General features: G+C 39.7%; 1 protein-coding gene across 2 annotated transcripts in view; it reads left to right on the top strand.

Annotated features, from left to right (window-relative positions):
* Positions 1 to 18,411, top strand: part of gabbr2 (gamma-aminobutyric acid (GABA) B receptor, 2) — a 180,199-nt gene that overhangs the window by 160,601 nt on the left and 1,187 nt on the right. Inside the window, exons 14-18 of one of the 2 annotated variants that reach the window (XM_088010203.1) lie at positions 8,310 to 8,420; positions 9,409 to 9,633; positions 10,450 to 10,632; positions 12,473 to 12,602; positions 16,104 to 16,221. In XM_088010203.1, the coding sequence (XP_087866329.1) occupies positions 8,310 to 8,420; positions 9,409 to 9,633; positions 10,450 to 10,632; positions 12,473 to 12,602; positions 16,104 to 16,221 (767 nt within the window). The remainder of the gene's footprint in view (positions 1 to 8,309; positions 8,421 to 9,408; positions 9,634 to 10,449; positions 10,633 to 12,472; positions 12,603 to 16,103; positions 16,222 to 18,411) is intronic. The other variant, XM_088010204.1, reaches the window with a different exon arrangement.

Here is an 18,411-nt window from a genome sequence, read left to right as displayed (position 1 = left end):
CATCTTCAAGAGGGATTCTTTTAGATATAATTTTATGCATTAGCTAACATGTTTTTAAGCTCTGCTGTTTTAACATCAATGTAAGGCTGAAATTTATTTTCAAAACTCAATTTTTTTTTTTTTTAATGTGTCTAAACTTCATTACTTTAGCCGGAAGAGTAATAGCACTGTCCAACAGATGTCGGGGAAATAGACTACTTTTCAGCTGCAGGTAAAACATCCAAACAGGAAGAAATGAATTTTGAAGGGGAAATAGTGTGCAGACTTACGATAAGGACAATGCAATTACAGATACAAGAGTTCCAGGCGGCCGTGTGCATAATTTAGGATGGAAACTTGAAGATTCTGAAAGTGAATGATCAAAAGGTTGCTCCTGATAGGATGAGGAAATCAGAGCTGCAGTGATTTTAATTCTGCTCACTAAAAAAAAAATAAGTGCATTTTAGTTAACGGTGCTCGTCTCTTGTGTTTGAATGTCACTGCATGCAATTATGCACCTACGTTGAAATGAATGATGTTGCTTTTCTATTCACTTTTCATTTTCTGAAGCATGTAAATACTGACATCTGTCCATCCATCCATCCATCCATCCATCCATCCTACAGGTAGGTCACTATAGAAATAGAGGTACAATGTGATATAGTTTTAGACCAAAATGCTTTCCGATGACTCTGGTATTTCCAGTCTGGATAAGTATGGAAATTTGACATTTAGAATTTCAAAGAACCCTATCTACAGCATTATGTTGATACAAGTCAAAGGTTGGCATAAAGACTGTGAATGGTCATATGGTTCATGATGTTTTGATTTTTTACGAACAAGGAACCTAAGCAGACAAAGATGGCAGATATTTCCCCCTATATGTCTTCTTCCCTGTCCAGCTGCCTGCGCATGTTGAGTTGATCACTCAACGTTCACTTCCATCTTCCTCGTCTAAAGGCCATTATTGCTGTTAAAAATTTAATAGACGCTTCGTGAAAACTGCGCTGACTGCTTTTCAAGTGATTTTCTACAAATTATTGAGATGCCAGGATGACTTTTATCCTCACATCTGTTTGCCCTCTGCTGCCTTGATGTGTTTGCTTTTCACCAAATGTCACCCTTCATATCTCTCATCCTGAGCTTTCCACATCTCTATTTATTCTTTTAGTAGCTCTGTCCTTTCAAGCCATTCTCAGTATGCTAAACACTCCTTCCCTCGTTTTTTCCTGAACTTAATGCTATAAAGAAATTGCATTTAATGAAGCATATGTGCTGGAAGGTTGCTTTTTTTGTGTGGAGGTCTTCTTTGTGCACGTTTCAAAAGACTGACATCTGACAAATGCAAATGAAATATATATATATATATATATATATATATATATATATATATATATATATATATATATATATACACACACACACACAAACACCCCTAAGGAAAAACAAAACAAACAAAAAAAGTTGATTGTAGGCTGTTTTCGTTCAGTGATTCCCATTTTCACCCGCTTTGCACTTTTTTCTGTGGGTTTTTTTTTTTTTTTGCCCTGTCATTTTTCATCACAGTTATTTTCTCCTCGGCTTCAGGAAAGCACACCAACACAAATTGTTGACAGAGTCAAAATCTCCACTGTTTTTGTTGGGTTTTTTTTTTTTTTTCCACCACAGTGGAACTGACTGACATTATGACTGATGTTTTCAGAAGTTGTTTTCCTGATGGCTCAACTGTGCAGAGATATGTTATTGTGAGGAAGATTCCCCCCCTCCCCCCCCCCCCCCGTACAGATTAGTTTTTTTGTCACACTTCAAGTGTTTCAAATCACTGAAGAAATGTTCATATCAGACAAAGATAACCATAGTATTTACAATAAGTGGTTTTCAAATTCTCCTTGTTAATGGAAAAGGTGTCCAGAATCATCTTCTGAAAAATAAATTGCTCCTCCTTATTAAAGTATGAATTTACTCTCTCTTTTGCACAGCTTCTTTTGGCATGTTCCCTAACCATACACAGACTGTACTGTCACCTTAAGGAGGATAGTCAGCACACACAACTCCAAAGCCAGAACAGAAAGACGTGTGTACAATCCAGAGGAACATCCAAAATTAATGACCCTTCTCTCACTCTATGTATTTTTTCGTTTTGATGTGAGTAAGGTGAAGAGGTTTCAGTTAAATGCCACGGCCAGCACACTGCGCTTGCCTACTTTAAATTGAAGAATGGTATACTGTTGCTTATCAGCTTCTAATACACCCAGACCTATTTAATTAGAAACCGGGTTCAATAGAACCTGTCACACAGCATGAAGTAAGGTAAAATATCTCAAAAAGCATCTCATCATTCCACAGTTTAAAGAAATTAAACTTTGAGAAACAAAGTCACCCCCCCCCCCCCCAAAAAAAAAAAAAAGTATCAATTCAGAAAGAGTTACACAGCCATTTCTGAGGCGTTGGGACTCCAGTGAATGAGGAGGAGTGGATATGAAAGTTACTCCGAGAACAGATCGATGACTCACCCAGGAAGTCCCAAAAGAACCCAGCTCATCATCTAAAGCACTGAAGCCCCCTCTTAACTCAGTTAAGGCCTATAAGAAAAAATTGATCCATGGGAGAAAATAGCTGCTGACAAAAAAAAAAAAAGAACACAAATGCCAATATACATTGGCTAAAAAGCTCTTTTGATAACCCAGAAGAATTATATGAAAACATTTTCACATAATGCGCCCAATTTTATCTGCATTGCAAAAATACTTTTCTTTTACTGCACTATATGAAACTATTGTTTTCATTGTCAATAGTTTAGTCGCTGGTCTTCAGTACCTGTAATCGCATATGCTCACAGAAGTACACACAACTCCGCTTTGACGGTGAACAAACTCTCAATTTCCTGCCTTATTTGTACTCTATCTCTTTGCTCCCCTGTAGGCAGAGGCTGAGATGCACACCTAAAACAGCCCCTAGTGCAGCTGTAACGATGAAGCCAGGAAAAAAAAATCAAAGAGACTGGCTTCTTTGTGTGGGTGTCACTTTTGGTTTCATGTTTTTTAAGCTTTTAGATTACTTGAAAGGAACATCCCAACATTTAATGGGGGATTAGTAAGTTATCTGCCTGTGAAGTCTGGGTTTTTTTCCCCTTGCACATCATAGCATTTGAAAGTGTTTGCAGTCCTTTCAACTACTGTTTTTAATTCACTCAGTTCAGTCAGAACAAGTTGAAAAGACTCCAGGCTGCCTAGAGATAGATAATTCATCAGAAGGTGCAAATCCATACCTGCTTTTATTTTCTTAAAAAAAAAAAGTTCAACATTACTGCAGAACAAAAGGGAACCTTATATTTTTTTATGTGCCGATTTAGCTTTGAATAAATTTGGTGTTTTCTTCCAGGATCGAACGATATTTTCAGGAAAAGAATTGTCATTCTGCCATGCTAAATTTTTCAGACAAGCCCATTTTAAATAAGCTGCTCATATCTGCTAATTTGTTGTCTTTTCACATTGCTCAGCATCCATTGGCTGCAGTTAGAAAACATTCATTCAACACATATTGATTTTTAAAGATGGGCTCCAGCAAAAACCAAGGATAAACAATCCTTTAGAAGTTCTATTAAAGTTCTTAATAGAACTTAATTCCGTCTTGCCATTCTGTTCTTTATGGTCGCACCACAAGCTGATATCAGCTGGATAATTAGCTGGGTTATATTACCAACATGTTCTGAAGGATTAGCCTGTGCTACTCCATGCCTCACACAGGATGACATACCACTCTGGCCCTTTGGCCTTTTGTTATTTGGACAATACCCCGTTTCGTTGTGTGTTTCCTCCTTGCTTCTCCACCTGCACCTAGTTTCTCCCCGTCATTGCATCATCTGTGTTTGTCTCTCCATTGATGCACTGTGCATGCTTGCAGCCCTCGTGGAGTGATCCCGTTAGAGGGCTAATGCTGTGAAAAATGACAGTAAACTGGCACTTTTGCTGCCATCGCCACCAGTTTGGGGCCGCCTGCCGCCTCCAGACTTGTTGCCTGGCAACTCCCCAGACAGCATTTCTCCAAAAGGCGAGAACTTCTGTCTGCTGTGCTGCGATACAAGCCCAAGCTTAATACGCATTATATCTCGTTTTCTCTTATCGTTTAGTTGTTGGTGACACAAGTTAGCTGGGAGCCAAAGCTACGCAAAGAGCACCGATGCAGAATGCGTCTCACTTTAGTAAATTAATAAAAGGATTTGCAAAGAGTGAAACATAAGAGAAGATTATTGGGACAGAATGTTGTTGTTCAGCCAGAAGGATGACCGTAGATGATAATTATGTATTTTATTTTGAAGATTTTTGTCTCTACTAGTCAAACAAAAGGTGGGAATGGCCATCTAATATAACCTTACATGTAAATTGATAAACTGTATGACTGAAACCAGTAAAACTTTGTTTTTTTTTTATGGGTATAATTTGGCCAGCATAAAAAGAAAGAGTCAGGCTTAAGAGCAAATCTCTCCTTTTGCTCTTATTTTTTTTTTTTATTTAAATAAAAAAAAAATAATAATTGACTAATATTTCACATCAGCCAAGAATTTTTTTAGTAATGTTTTAAAATAAATTAAATGTTTTTAAAAACATTACATTATAACATATTTTTAAAAGCATTTCACTCAAATTAATTTGTTTAAAAATAGAGTCTACATTTTAAAAAAAGTAATTTCTAACATGTCATACCCCACACTTATTACCTCGAAACTGTGTAAATGTACTTGTGCCTCTAACTGCCATCTAAAGAACAAGTTTGAGCTACAAAAATTAACATAAAGGATAATAATTTGTAATTTATTACTTCAAATTTGTACTTATTTGGATTTCTTGGACAAAAATCACCAAATAGGAACATGAGCTGGACAGACAGCTTCTTATAGTTACTTTTACTGCATCACATTTTGTTTACCATTTCTGTACTCGGTTCCTTTCCAAGCCGGTTGTCTAGCAGGAGTTGAGAAGAAGCTACTTGAAGCGCCATGATGAAAATATAACTCTTGACGTTTCAGATCCCCTTCTCAGCACTATGCCAGCTAATTGTCGTTCCTTGTAAGGAAATGAAAAAATAGCCCGTCTGTGCGTCATCTCCTGCCCCAGTTTTCGATGTCTCCACCAACGTGATGGCTTTTCAAGCGGTAACCCATTTTTATCCCAAGCTTCACCTAAAGCTAACAAGAAACCCAAACTCCAGTCGCAGCATATTCACGGGCATGAGTGACACAAACCAAGCAAGGTTGCTGGGGAACTCTCAGAGGGGGTTACAAGAGAGCTTTGACGGAGCCTGTGATCTCACTGCCAGCGATGCAATCCTCGGTCTTTAATGTGTTTCTGTTTTGAGACATCGGGGCTTCTTAAGAGGCTGGAAAGAAAAAAAAAAGTATATTATATATCCGAGTCGGAATTTGGAAATTAAAGTAAGAAAACAGCACTGTCATATGATATTGTGAAGAAATAAAAAGGAAAAAAAAAAAAAATAAGACTTTACATTGTAGGACCGTCTTATAGAGAATTTAGCCACGCTCACTTGTTCATGCATGCTTGCATTGCAATGTTTTATAAACATTGAATCGGTCAGTTAAATCTTATTCATAGAATATTATTCACAGAGTCAGTGAATAATGACCTAAATGATCAAATCACAGAGCAAAAAATGCTAAAACAAAAAAAAGCTGTTTATAGAACAATATTCTCAAAATATAACTGCAGCTAGTGTTTTATTTATTAACACTAACTAAAGAGTTGATCAGAAGTTATCAAGTGCATTCATAGGTTTGCGGTAACGTGGAGACACATCAATGTAGAGGTGAGTATTCAGCGTAGTAACATAAATGAATGCCATGAAACCACTGAATGGCAACATGTAAAGAATAAACTAAACATTCAAACAACATGCTATTAATATGGATTGAGAATTAAAATACAGGGTACTGCAACGTCCCTTCTTTCTCCTGCTAATTTTTTTATGAACTGAATTTTAGGAAGCGCACTGCTGTCCTATAAATATTCACACACTTGCATGCAGCAACCATCTGCTGAGGTAGTCTACATAAGTCTGAGACGATTTGGAAGAGCAGCATGGGATTATTCTGAGTATCTTCACATGTGGTTTCCAATTATCATACAGTACTATGCAAATGAATTTAGGCCATGTTTATATTTCCTTACTTTGCTGCCTCAAATGTTATTGGAAATTTTATGACCAATAGAAAGTATGTCATGGTTCAGAAGTCCTATTTGTAATTTACTAAAAGCCTACTAGCAGGTCATGTCCGTAAGCGCACAGCCGGTGCTACAATGGAATAGTCGAGACCAAGGGATATTCAAATGTTAGGACGGCCCAGTCAAAGTCTAAAGCTAAGTCCAGTGAAAAATCTATTCCAAGACTAGAAAATGTATGCTCGAAAAGGCTCTCTATCCAATCCAACTGAACTTGAGTGTTTGCAAAGAATGGGACGAGTATTGGCGTCTAGATTTGTGAAGCTGGTACATGAAAGAGTTGAGCTGGATTTATTGTGAAAGATTGTTCTAAAAAAAAAATTCCTCAGGCGTGCATAAGCTCACCACTAACCGGTCAACATTTTCATCAGTAAAGAAACGTTGATAATTATGAATGATTGACCATTCGCTCTAAAGAATCCCAGTCGAATACATTAAAGTTTGTGGTTGCAATATTTCTATTTTGCTAAAAAAAAAAAAAAAAAGCAAAGTATATAAACTGTCTTGTCATTTTGCATCTTACTTACCCGTCCAAGGGCGGATCTACTGGGGTGGCATAGGGTGGCAGTTGCCACCCCAACTGAGACTCTTGCCACCCCTGTTGCCACCCCAGCTGGCGACTATGAATTCAATAAATGGTTATGGAAAATTGGACACTAAGCGCGTGGAACTCTTTTTTCCGATAACACTGAATGCAACACATCGTAACCTGACACATACTGCTAAGTAGCGGCAAGTGCGAGAGAAGGACATTACTGGACTGGACATTACATGACTTATCGTGCGCCACGCATGCGCCATTTAATTGCTGCCCATTGAGTCAGGAATATCGGTGGTCAGGAAAATGCCACAATCACCGTTAGAATCTGGAAAAACGACGCAATATTTAGCGGTTAATTCAACCCTATGACAGTCATGGACAACAAGGTTCACGGGTTTCAGATTTAACAGGTGAGGAAAAAGTTTTAATTTAAAGAAAACGTTGAGAAAGTGAGCAGTGAGTCAGTTATGCTAGCCTAACTGTTGCTAGCCTGCTATTGGCTTTGGTAACCTTAGCATGTGCTGCGCAGTTCGGTGTGTTTTGGTTCCGTTAGCACTAAAAGAGGACAACCCGCACACCAAGTCATCAGTAGAGCAGGTGTTTAAATCAGTTAATCAACCTCCGCTGTGTTCAGGCGAAAATTTATTAATAATCGCAATATAGACATCAAGCCTGACAACTTAATGTAACAGACTGGATGTTCTGTTTTGGTGTTTTTGCTACTTTTTCTTTGTGTGGGAAATGTTTGATTTTGGTGTTGATTCCTCAGATCCGTAATCTCTGCTCTATCTGCTCGTTGAGCTGTTGTCTGTCCGTTTCCATGGCAACGGGTCGGGTGTAGGGTAACGTCCAGAGCAAGAAAAAGCAGAATACAGTAGAAGTGGTTTTATCTAGCTTTGTTCTTCACCTGTTTATCAGCTTTATTGCGGCGCACTGCAGCCGCTACAGTTCCTAAAAGTTAAACTAGCGACAAAAACTGAACTAATTCATTCAGTTCGTAAAACGTGGCGATACCCTGCCAAAATGCCTAGGTGGGCCCCATATGAGGGAAAGGAGGGCTGACATCCGCGGGTTCCACTGTGGCCCCACATGGGTTTGCCCATGTAGGGCCACAGCCTACGTGGGCCCTACATGGGCCCTAAATGGGCAAACCCATGTGGGGCTACCACCATGGCGCAATGATTTTGCACCGGGGCGGGATGCAAAAGATCATTGCGCCCCTCTTGCCACCCCATAGATTTTTTTCTAGATCTGCCCCTGTACCAGTCCATTCATTTTCACTAACCTTTGGAGAGGGCTGCAATGGGAGCGAGTTTCGTTGGGTTCCTCGCAGCAGCAGCAGCAGTCGGTCTGTGTTGCCTATGCTCCTGCGTCAGAAGGAGTCTGCAACAGGAACTTAAAATGAAACCGAGTGACTAAGTATTTCCTGTGTGTGTATCTTTTAAAGTTTTCACTTAGTCATCTGGCAAACTTTTTTTTTTTTTTCTTCCACAGAACAAGACACGTCTGTGTGTGCTGTACTCATTTCTTTCCCCCTCCTCTCGTGTTGCCAACAGGCGGACCCACAAGGCCGGGACATTGCCATCCGTCCCTTCTTGGAGCACTGTGAGAACACCCACATGACCATTTGGCTTGGCATCGTGTATGCCTACAAGGGACTGCTAATGGTGAGAGAACAAAAAATCTGACAGCATAATCACAGTCTGGACACGCATGCACACCCGCTTACTCTTTGTGCCATCTTAATTTGCAGATTATAAAAAAAAAAAAAAACATATATTATTAAAATAATTTTAAAATTTAAAACAGTAATATGCACCGTCTTTGTGTCAAGAATGTGAAGGAAAAAAATGCATCTTCACTTAATAATTATTGGAAAAATTCTAACTTTAAGGATGTTTTTCATAATCTGTGATTATGAAAAATTACAGATTTTTCATAACACGACGCTAATATTGCTTCAGGCGGGTTTCAAAGTGGACCAGCACTCTGCGAAAGCAAATTACATTGTAAAATGATCTGTAAACATATCTGTTCCCTTACAGCAGATAAATGTAACGGTGCAATAGTATGAAATAAAGTACGATAATACCCTGTTTCTAATAGACTTATTCAACTTAGAAGAGCGGTCTGTCACGGTGGCGGAAAACTTTGAAAACCTTTTATCTAGATTCAGTTCAGACATCAGAAAGGGTTCGACAGAGTTCAGTCTTTCTACTTGAGAGTGAAGTGGGAAGAAAATTAATACTATAATGGACGTGTAAAATATCTTGGGAGAATTAAAGAAAGAGGAGGTTCAGGAGTAAAACATGCCCTTCAAAACAACAGGATGGAAGGAGGGACACAATGGTTGATGAACAGATGATGGGTGTTTATGTATTGAGGTTCTGATGACCATTTCTAAATGGCCTTCTCTGATTACACCAACATGCATCAGTGGAAGCGCGTTGTAATTTGTGTAGTAATCCTCTGCTGCAGCTCCTCTGTCCCTCCATGCAAAGACTTTGCTCTCACAACTATCTCTGTTCTTGTCTTCTGACACATCTCATTCAACAAAGTTAGCTTCTGATTCCTCTTTTCTGGCTTTTGGCCGTCTTGAGTCATCCGTTTAAACTGCAATTTCTCATTTTTTTCCTTTCCCCCTTTTCTTTACAGCTGTTTGGCTGCTTTCTGGCGTGGGAGACCAGGAACGTGAGCATCCCTGCCCTCAACGACAGCAAGTACATCGGAATGAGCGTGTACAACGTTGGCATCATGTGCATCATTGGCGCGGCCGTGTCGTTTCTGACCAGGGATCAGCCGAATGTCCAGTTCTGCATCGTAGCTCTCGTCATCATCTTTTGTAGCACCATCACCCTCTGTCTTGTCTTCGTTCCTAAGGTTGGTTTTTAAACACGACAGAGAATTTTGAGTAAAAAATATGGCAAACAAAAATAAAACAACAACATTTCTAACATCTAATTTGTTTTAATAAATGGTAACTATTATTTCTGCAGCTGCTAAAAGTGTGAAACTATTTATTATTACAGGACATCTCAAACAGCGGCCATTTTCAAAGATGTTTATGCATTTTAACATTCGCTGAATTCAGCAGCACTGGGTTGCACAGATATCGTTTTTGTGTAAAATATCATCACACTTCATCATTCTGCTCTTTATAGAGTAGAAAAGTAGGTGTATTAGAAGCTGGCATTCACTGGCTTATTCAGGGAAGCTGCTTGAGTAGCCAGCTGGCTGTCTGCTGCCTGACATTAATGCCGCTCTTATTTTCCCAACTGCAATTTCATAAGGGCCTTATCTCAAAGTGATGAGTAGGACTTTTTCCAAGCAGCGACTTCTCGAGCAGCCAACATTGTGTTTCTCGTAAGCAAGAAAAAAAATGTGTGGAGATGACAGTCATGGGCATTGTTGCACAATCGGTGGAAGAGGAGAGGCACAGATTGACTCGGCTTCATACTTAGTTCCAGAGCATTCTCTGGCTTCTTATAAAATCTACTCTGATGCTACCATGTGAGTGCCGTTAGCCATTAGAAGAGGGAGGGAGGTACTTTGACTGACCAGTCAATGGCTGCTTATCTCCAAATTCCTTAACTCACTTCGCATATTCCTGGCTCCTAAAACACTCCGTAAACAGTCGTGTTGTGTAACATCAGCCTGAGTGCAACAGTGACTAACATCCCATGACCCTTCCGACAGCTGATCACCATGAGAACAAACCCAGACGCAGCCACGCAGAACCGGCGGTTAAAGTTCACCCAAAATCAGAAGAAGGAAGATTCCAAGACCTCCACCTCGGTCACCAGCGTGAACCAGACCAACACCTCCCGACTGGACGGGCTGCAAACCGACAACCACCGCCTCCGGATGAGGATAACCGAGGTCTGAGCAAAAAAAAAAAAAGGCTTCCTGTTTAAAGCTTCTCTTAACAAATAATAAAGGTATGAGACATAAAAGTGGGCATAGTTAGAGAGGCTTTTAATGCCGTAATGGAAAAAAAAAAAGAAAGACATCTTAAAGGTAATGTAATTACAGGTACAATCATTTCGCTTGAAGTTTGAAAAGAGAAGAAAGAAACAGCCAAGCATTTATCTCCAGTAAATCTGAGACATAATAGCTCTCCCACATTTAGTTAATTTTCAGATTCGTTTTTTTTTTTATCCACTTTGTTACCTCTTAGATGGATAATTGTTAATACCTGCTCTGGTCACTGGTCAAGAGATGCTCACAATTTTCTATGCGCCCTCATTTTACATAACATGAGGATATATGTTCTTTCAGTAATTTAGGGGGTGAATTTCAGCTCCTTCCCCCTTTTTTTTTATGTTCGATTTGAAATGACGACACAAACTAAGAAGACACGGATGTTTATAACGGCTTGAGCTACCGGGAGCTGCAGTGTTTATTATGGACTCAGCGCCGGTCCAAAAACGCAGAACCTTCAGGCAAGTCGGCTCAGATGTCAGCGTTTACTGACAGACAGGGTAATTTAGAGTGAGAGCGCAGGAGCTGAAACAGGAGGTGAGAGCTCTGAGCAGGGAGCACGATAGACGGAGAAGCACCAGGAATCTGTTGCACGGAGTTGGCTTTGTGCCTCGAGGCGGGTTGAATATTAATTCTTTCACATATTTTTACATCAACACCAACTCGACGTGTCTTAAGTGGATTTTATGTGGTAGTCCAACTGGACACCTTGTTCTCAGAATGCTTTCCAAACAAACATCTGAAAAGTGTGGTGTGCATGTACACCTTTTGAGACTGGGGGAAAATAAATAAATAAATAAAATTTCAGTTGAAAGTTGAAATGGATCAAATACAGTTTTGGTCTCATCTGTGCCAAAACACCTTCTCTCACAGTGCTGCGTTTGCAGCCTGACTGGTTGCAGACTGCAACAGCGAGTTATTATTCTGGCTTTCGTTCAGCAATGCTTTTGTTCCTCTGTTCCATAAAGTCCATATTTTTGGAGCGCACAATGTCTGCAGCTCCTCCAGAGTTACTTTATCCTCGACTTGTCCTCTGTGTTCACCTGTCTTCGTAAAGCTGCTAATGTTTTCTGCAGCTGTATTTATATTTTGTTAGAATTACACACAGGTGACAATTAGTTGGGGGACTTTTGAATGAAATGGGTTATATTTAGGTGTATTAGAGCAAAAGGGGGTGAATATCTTTGCAGACCACAGTTTTCAGACCTCTATTCGTAAATAAATGTTGACAACTTTATTAAGCTTCCTCTCCGTTTAAACTTAAAAGGGGAGCTCTGTCTCATAAAATCCATATAACATACATACATGGCTGTAGCATCACAAAATGTATAAAAAAAAAAAAAGAAAACGCCTATGAGCAAGAACTGAGCTGGCTGATGCAGCATTTGCAATGCAGCAGTGAGTTGAGACTGGAGGCCAGTACAGATAGCCAGGTCGATTAGGGTGAGCAGGTGAGGCCGGGGTCCGGGTCACAGGGACAGCATCTCTAATCAGATGGGACAGGGATGGGGGGGGGGGAGAACTCTGGCTGCAGGCCATGAGTGGGTTTTAAAATTCTGCCTGAAATCACAGAGCAGCAACTGCAGCACTTTCACGTGGCTCATATAACGTTGCCTACTCGAGCTACATTGTCTGTGAACGTTTTTTGTTTTTTTTTCACAAGTGTGTGTGTTCATCCATATAACGACGAGGCACAGCAGGACCTAATGCTGTATAAATGTCTTTTCTGTGTGAAAAGTTGGATAAGGAGCTGGAGGAAGTGACCATGCAGCTGCAGGACACCCCAGAGAAAACTCCTTACATTAAACAGAACCATTACCCAGACGCCAACAACATCCTCAGCATACGCAACTTTACAGACGGCAAAGGTGAGAAGAAACACTGTGTGTTTCAGTTTGTTTTTGTTTGGTTTTTTTCTGAAGTGGATCTTTAATCTAGTTCTGAAAATGTACTTATAAATGCCTTACTTCGCTGTTGAAAAGTTGTACTTCAGAAACACGTGTTTATAAACGGATTAAAGCTTGAAAATATAGTTTAAAAAAAAAAAGAGTTCTTGGTCGTTTGACAGTTCTGACATTTCTAATCAAACTGAGATGATATGTAGTTCAAAATTGTATTTTTAGGAACTAGTTTAGGCAGGGGTCAGAAATGATTTGGTTGCCCCAGTAGCTCAGTTGCGTACCTCCATGGGCAGCCAGTCCACTCAAAGTTTTTTTGTTCATTTCAGTTTCGTTTTAAAAAGTGGGTTTTCCTCAGGGTAAAACTGTTCAGTTTTGCTGACGGTGGTTTTCTCTTCACACACCAACAGCTGTCTTCTCTGTAGTCTCCTTAATTCGCTGCCCTTGTTTTAAGTTCATTCGATCTAAGGTGCCCTGGAAAAAAGGTGGAGCAATGCCGCTACTATTAAAATGTTTTCGGAAGTAATTTGGGCCTAGAGTTTATAATGGTAAGGAGGTATTTACCTTTTTTTTTATTTTAGTCTTTGGCAAATGGCCTATGCAGTCAGTCAAAATGGTTCCTCCATGACAGGTAAAGGACAAACGGGGGCAACTGTCTGGAATCACCTTTGCTAGGCGCTCTCACAACCTGTCAAGCATGACAGCTGTGACAGTACGAAACCGCGTCTTCAATTTAATTTCTTCCCGTCAGACTATGTTCCTACAATAAAAGATGAACGCATCTTTATCTGTGATACAAACAAAAATGGATGACCGTTTTTGGCTGACAAGATTCCAGCAAACGGAAGAATACAGGTTAGGAAAACAGAAGCGATTGGGGCGCGGTTTGAGTCGGCCTTTTTTTCAGTACAGTCCCTGTGTCCCTCTATGTCTCCTTCTTCTTCCTCTCCACTGCACAGGTTGTTTAAATAGCTGTATCTTAGACATTATAAAATCTGCTGCCTTAAATTGAATCAGTGAATCATCAGTTCAGCAGCTCCGCCTTGCATTAGGCACCAATTTAACAGACGCAGAATGATGGAGATGGCGATGTACCACAGCCAGATTCGGCCTGCCTGATGCACACACCAGCGTAAAGTTGCTCTCGGGGGCATTTAATGGATCTGTCTGAGTTGGGTGAGGCAAAGAGCGAGACAGCTGTGCTCGCTCTGCGGACGGGGGAGCTGAGAGCGTTGAAATTCTGTGAGATTCTGCATCTGCGAAGGCGCCTTCACACGTTAAAGCGGATCCCTATGTGTCACATGGCATGGTTGTTGTTCGTTTCTTTCTCGTTTTTGAGCCGAGAAAATAATAGATTTGAATGAAGTCTGTTTGTGGCGTTGCGCTGTGGCGGTGAAGCACACAGGGTGGGAAAGACGCGCCAGGGTTGTCCTAATTAGTAGGTAATTAATGCACAAGCTACCATCTGGGACGATTTTGACCTCCAGTTTGTTTTTCATTAAAAAAAAAATTAAATAAATACACAAGTACCAAAACACTGCAGCTAAATTTGGTTTGCTATTAGGTAAGGCTTTTTTTTTTTTGTCGTCTGTGTTTTATTATTGAAACGAGATATTCTGCAATGGCATCGTTGCATAATCTGACTTATTTTGTCTAACAGTTATGATTAGCACAAACATTCAAACATAATTCCACAAATTATTATTATTATTATTATTTATTATGTTAAGTCAAATTGTAATTGCTTGTGCAGATTAAGCTAGATTGTTCTGTCTAATGTCAGAAAATTCACAGGAAGCCTATTTTGGCTTCCTGTGCACTGATGGATTTATTTATTCATTCATTTCTGCATACATATTCATTTAAAATGTTTTTTACTTTAAAAAGTACAAGTAGTAAAGATTCAAAGCATCTCTGAACAAAGTTATGATAATAAATTAGTTTTTTTTTAATGTTTGTACTGTGGGAAAAATCGTCTGAATACTTTTTCCATTTTTTTATTAAGGAAAAACTTAGTGGGGAAAATAGATTTAATTGCCACCACAATATTGGCAACCCTTACTGTAAGTTACAAAGCGGTAATTTTAATGAGTTGTATGTGATTACCAACAAGCGGCGTAAACACACTTTGAACCCGTTCTACACAAGCTCGGCTCATTTCTTTTTAGCCAACATCGACTTTTCCACGATTCCCTCTGAAGCAGAGACGCTCGTAGGTCTCGATCGTGATCTTATAAGAAACGAGGCCATAATGAGATGCAGAGGAAAGCTGAATGTGAGGTGCTGCTCACTGTCACTCTTGACACACAATCTGGATGCATAATCCCAGTTCATGTAGCTCTTTTTAAAAAAAAGATCTCCAGCGTGTCGGCTTTTTCCCAGCGTTGGTTGGTTTCTGCATCGTCGCTGCCTCCAAGCTGCTGTCTTCAGGATTCGAATGTAAATTATGGCATGTCATTTTAAAACCTTTAGCATATTCTTTAGGCACAACAATCTGCTTGAAAGGTACATTTTATTTTTGTCTTAATGTAAAACAGTCAGTACTGCAGCTTTAAAACTATTTTTGATGAGATATTTGGAAAAATGACTAAACTGCTTACATGTATAAAATTAATTTGAACACTGTTTTATAAGATTCTTTATGTTCTGTCTGTCTATGAGGCATGCTAGGAGCCCATCATGACTCCTAGAACAAACAAAACTGTCTGTGGCAGGTTTGATTTATACAGTTTTAGCCTTTTACAAGCTGCAATAGACCTTAACTGTATAATTATGTTTAAATGTAACCGTTTCTATGTGCAGGTGGCTGTTGCACTGAGACATCTATATAAACTCATCATGGCCATGAATGTCAAATATTATTTGTAGGCAAACATTTGTTGCATCTAAAAAAATAAATAAATAAAATCACATAGAAATGTGGAAATATACAGGTCAACACTTTTTCCCCCCCACAACTCTTAAATTTTCAAGGTTATATCTTTTTATAAAGTAAACTGCTCTGAAATAGTTCAGTAAGCCCAGATGTCCAATGTGGGTTGGGGTGGGGGTTCTGACATAAGTGAATCAGGTCAACAAGTTCTGAAAAGGAATCTGGGACGTGTGTGGGGGCAAAAAGGAGCCCTGCAGTTCCAGCTTGGTGTTAACGATTATAAATTTTGGGGTTTTGACGCCGAACTTTGCCTGTGATTACGATGCATAAAATGTTTACTTCAAAAACTCTGGAAGTCTAAAAGTATATGTGACAAGTACTCCACATTAGCAAGAAGCTCAATAGCAACATGCAGCGATATAAAAGAAAACGTAACGTTATGGGAAAAAGTGTACGGGGTCACAGTGGACGATGTCAAATAAAAAGGATTTTCATTATGAAAATCAGAGGCATCATGGCGGTGCATATAACGACTGAGATGCGTCCCATTTGACAGATTAACAATTTCTCCCAAAATGTCTACACATGTTTCAATGCAGATGGAGAGAAATCGATACTGAAAAACCACCTGGAGCAAAAACCGCAGGCGCAGTGGGGCTCCATGGATCCTTCCAGAATAAGCAGAGGTCCCCTGGAGGATATCAACTCACCTGAACAGTGAGATCTCATATTTCCATAGCACATCCATGCCTGCGCTCCTCCCCCCTGCCTCCCCTTCCTTCCCACTGTGTAGCGAGCTCTCTCAGCAGATGACACATCACATGTAGCGCAACCACTAGAAACTCTCAGGCAGTTGCTCTGGCAACCCGAGCCCATTGAACACACGGACCAGCCCTGCGCTTTTCCCTCCCATTTCCATTAAAAGACATGTGAACACGTGCGCAAAACACACTATAACTCTCATGTGAAGCCCCCCCCCCTCCATCCCGAGACGTGAGTGATTTTGTTGCCCCAACTTGAAAACGGCTGATCTCTCGGACATTTAAGACGCTCGTGAAACCAGCGCACATCAGTGTTCACCTATAATTCATAAGGCAGCAAAGCCGAGGCATGACGACTTCATCAGTGAGGAGGGTACGGCATTTCATGCATCATTGAGAATTCTGCCTCCCACGCTGGTTTTAACAAGAACACGAGAAGAACGCCAGATTGATGGCGAGAAAGAAGACGGGCAGACCAAAAAAAAAAAGGGCATAAAATTAAGAGGAGGCCAGAAGAGGGAGAAGACAAACTTAAAGAAGAAAGCTGTTTAGACAGACAAGAGAGGAGGCAGAGACTCGCACGGGCTTATATAACAACTGATTTACAGTTTGCATTGGAAGCAGCTCTGAAAATAGACAGGGAGGAGAACAGAAGTAAAGGAACACTCGGAGCTATTCCCATGCCACATAAATGTTTGATCACACCGAGGGAAGAGAGATGAAGAGGTAGCAAGAGAGAAGGTGAAGAGGAAGAGAAGACAAATACACAGAAGTTTGAAAAGAGTTATAAATAGACAATCTAGCACAGACCGAATGCTTTGTGACATAATAAATGCAAAAAAATAAATTAAAAAAATCACAAAGAATTTAATGCACCATCTTTAAAGGGAAAGAGATGTTTATGACTAAGCACAATTATAAAAACTGGTCATGATCAGGCATAGCTCTACAAATTACAGTGACTTTAAATTTCCACTAATTGTGACATTTTTCTAGGTCTTCTGCTGAACTAGCTTGAATTTCATTACCCCCCACCGCTAATTTTTTTTTTTTTACTTTACATAAGTCTTTGGTTATGTAATATCTTTGCCAACGACTGGAAGAGATTCTGGAGAAGTGGGGTGGCGAAGTGTCACACTGGGTTGAAGCATGAAATGTTCTTTTAGTCAGATGATCCCGAAAGCTGGAGGAATGGGGTCTTATGGGCTTAGTAAGAATGGAGGTAAAGCCGGGGAAAATGGCTGCTCGTTGCTCTGCGGTAAACAAACAGAGGAGTAAGTGAGAACCTCACTTACTCAGGCTACGCCGGTCTGATCTCATTCAGATTGTTCATTGTTTGGACGTTTATGTCTTGCATCTGGGAGTAATTGAATAATTGACGTAGCAGCTAGGACCAAATGTATTATATAGTCTAACTGCATGTTGCAGGAGAATTGGGCATTATAAAAGTTTACAGGATCATCAAAGCGCATATTTATATTTCATTTCTGTATAAATGAAATAAAAAAAAAAAAATCAGAAGGCGTTTTGTCCGGTTCAGAATTAACCAGTGTTTAAAACCTCACACCTCCCAAGACCTATTACATAGCTTTTGTTATCCATCTTTATTGGGGTAGCAACTCTATTTACCCACTATTACAAATATTAACTATATTTAACATCTTGTGATTTATAATGCCATTATTACAAGTATTTAGAATTCTACAATCTGATTGTTACAGGTAATTTTGGACATCTGCAGTCCGTTCTTTAAAGTAACTTCAGATAGTTGGCATAGTTACATGTTTTTTTATTGTATTTTATTTTATTTGGTGAATTCCCATCATCTGAAATGTCGCCTATAGCTAGTAGGGAAAGTCTTATCTGAAAAGGTCTTTTTTGAACAGGGAGGAGTAAATTGTAGACATCTGCTTTTCATGTCTCGTCCAGCCTTTATTGTAAAAACAGCAACGTTTCAATTTTCAAGAATCTTGACAAACATTGAGGCTTGTTTTTCCAATCACTTTTGGGGAGTTTGAAATGTATAATTTTTGGGATATTTGCATATCAATGACACGACACGTGGCTGACATGTTTACCGAGAAAAAATGCCGTTTTTGACATCTTAAAAAGCTACTAAACAAGCTGTAGGAGTTTGGTTTTAATA

The sequence above is a fragment of the Poecilia mexicana genome, unplaced genomic scaffold (assembly GCF_051168715.1).
Source record: "Poecilia mexicana isolate PSO_F unplaced genomic scaffold, ASM5116871v1 scaffold_11, whole genome shotgun sequence".
Lineage (NCBI taxonomy): Eukaryota > Metazoa > Chordata > Actinopteri > Cyprinodontiformes > Poeciliidae > Poecilia > Poecilia mexicana.
Note: the sequence above shows the minus strand (reverse complement) of the source record. Positions and strands in the feature narration are given on the sequence as shown.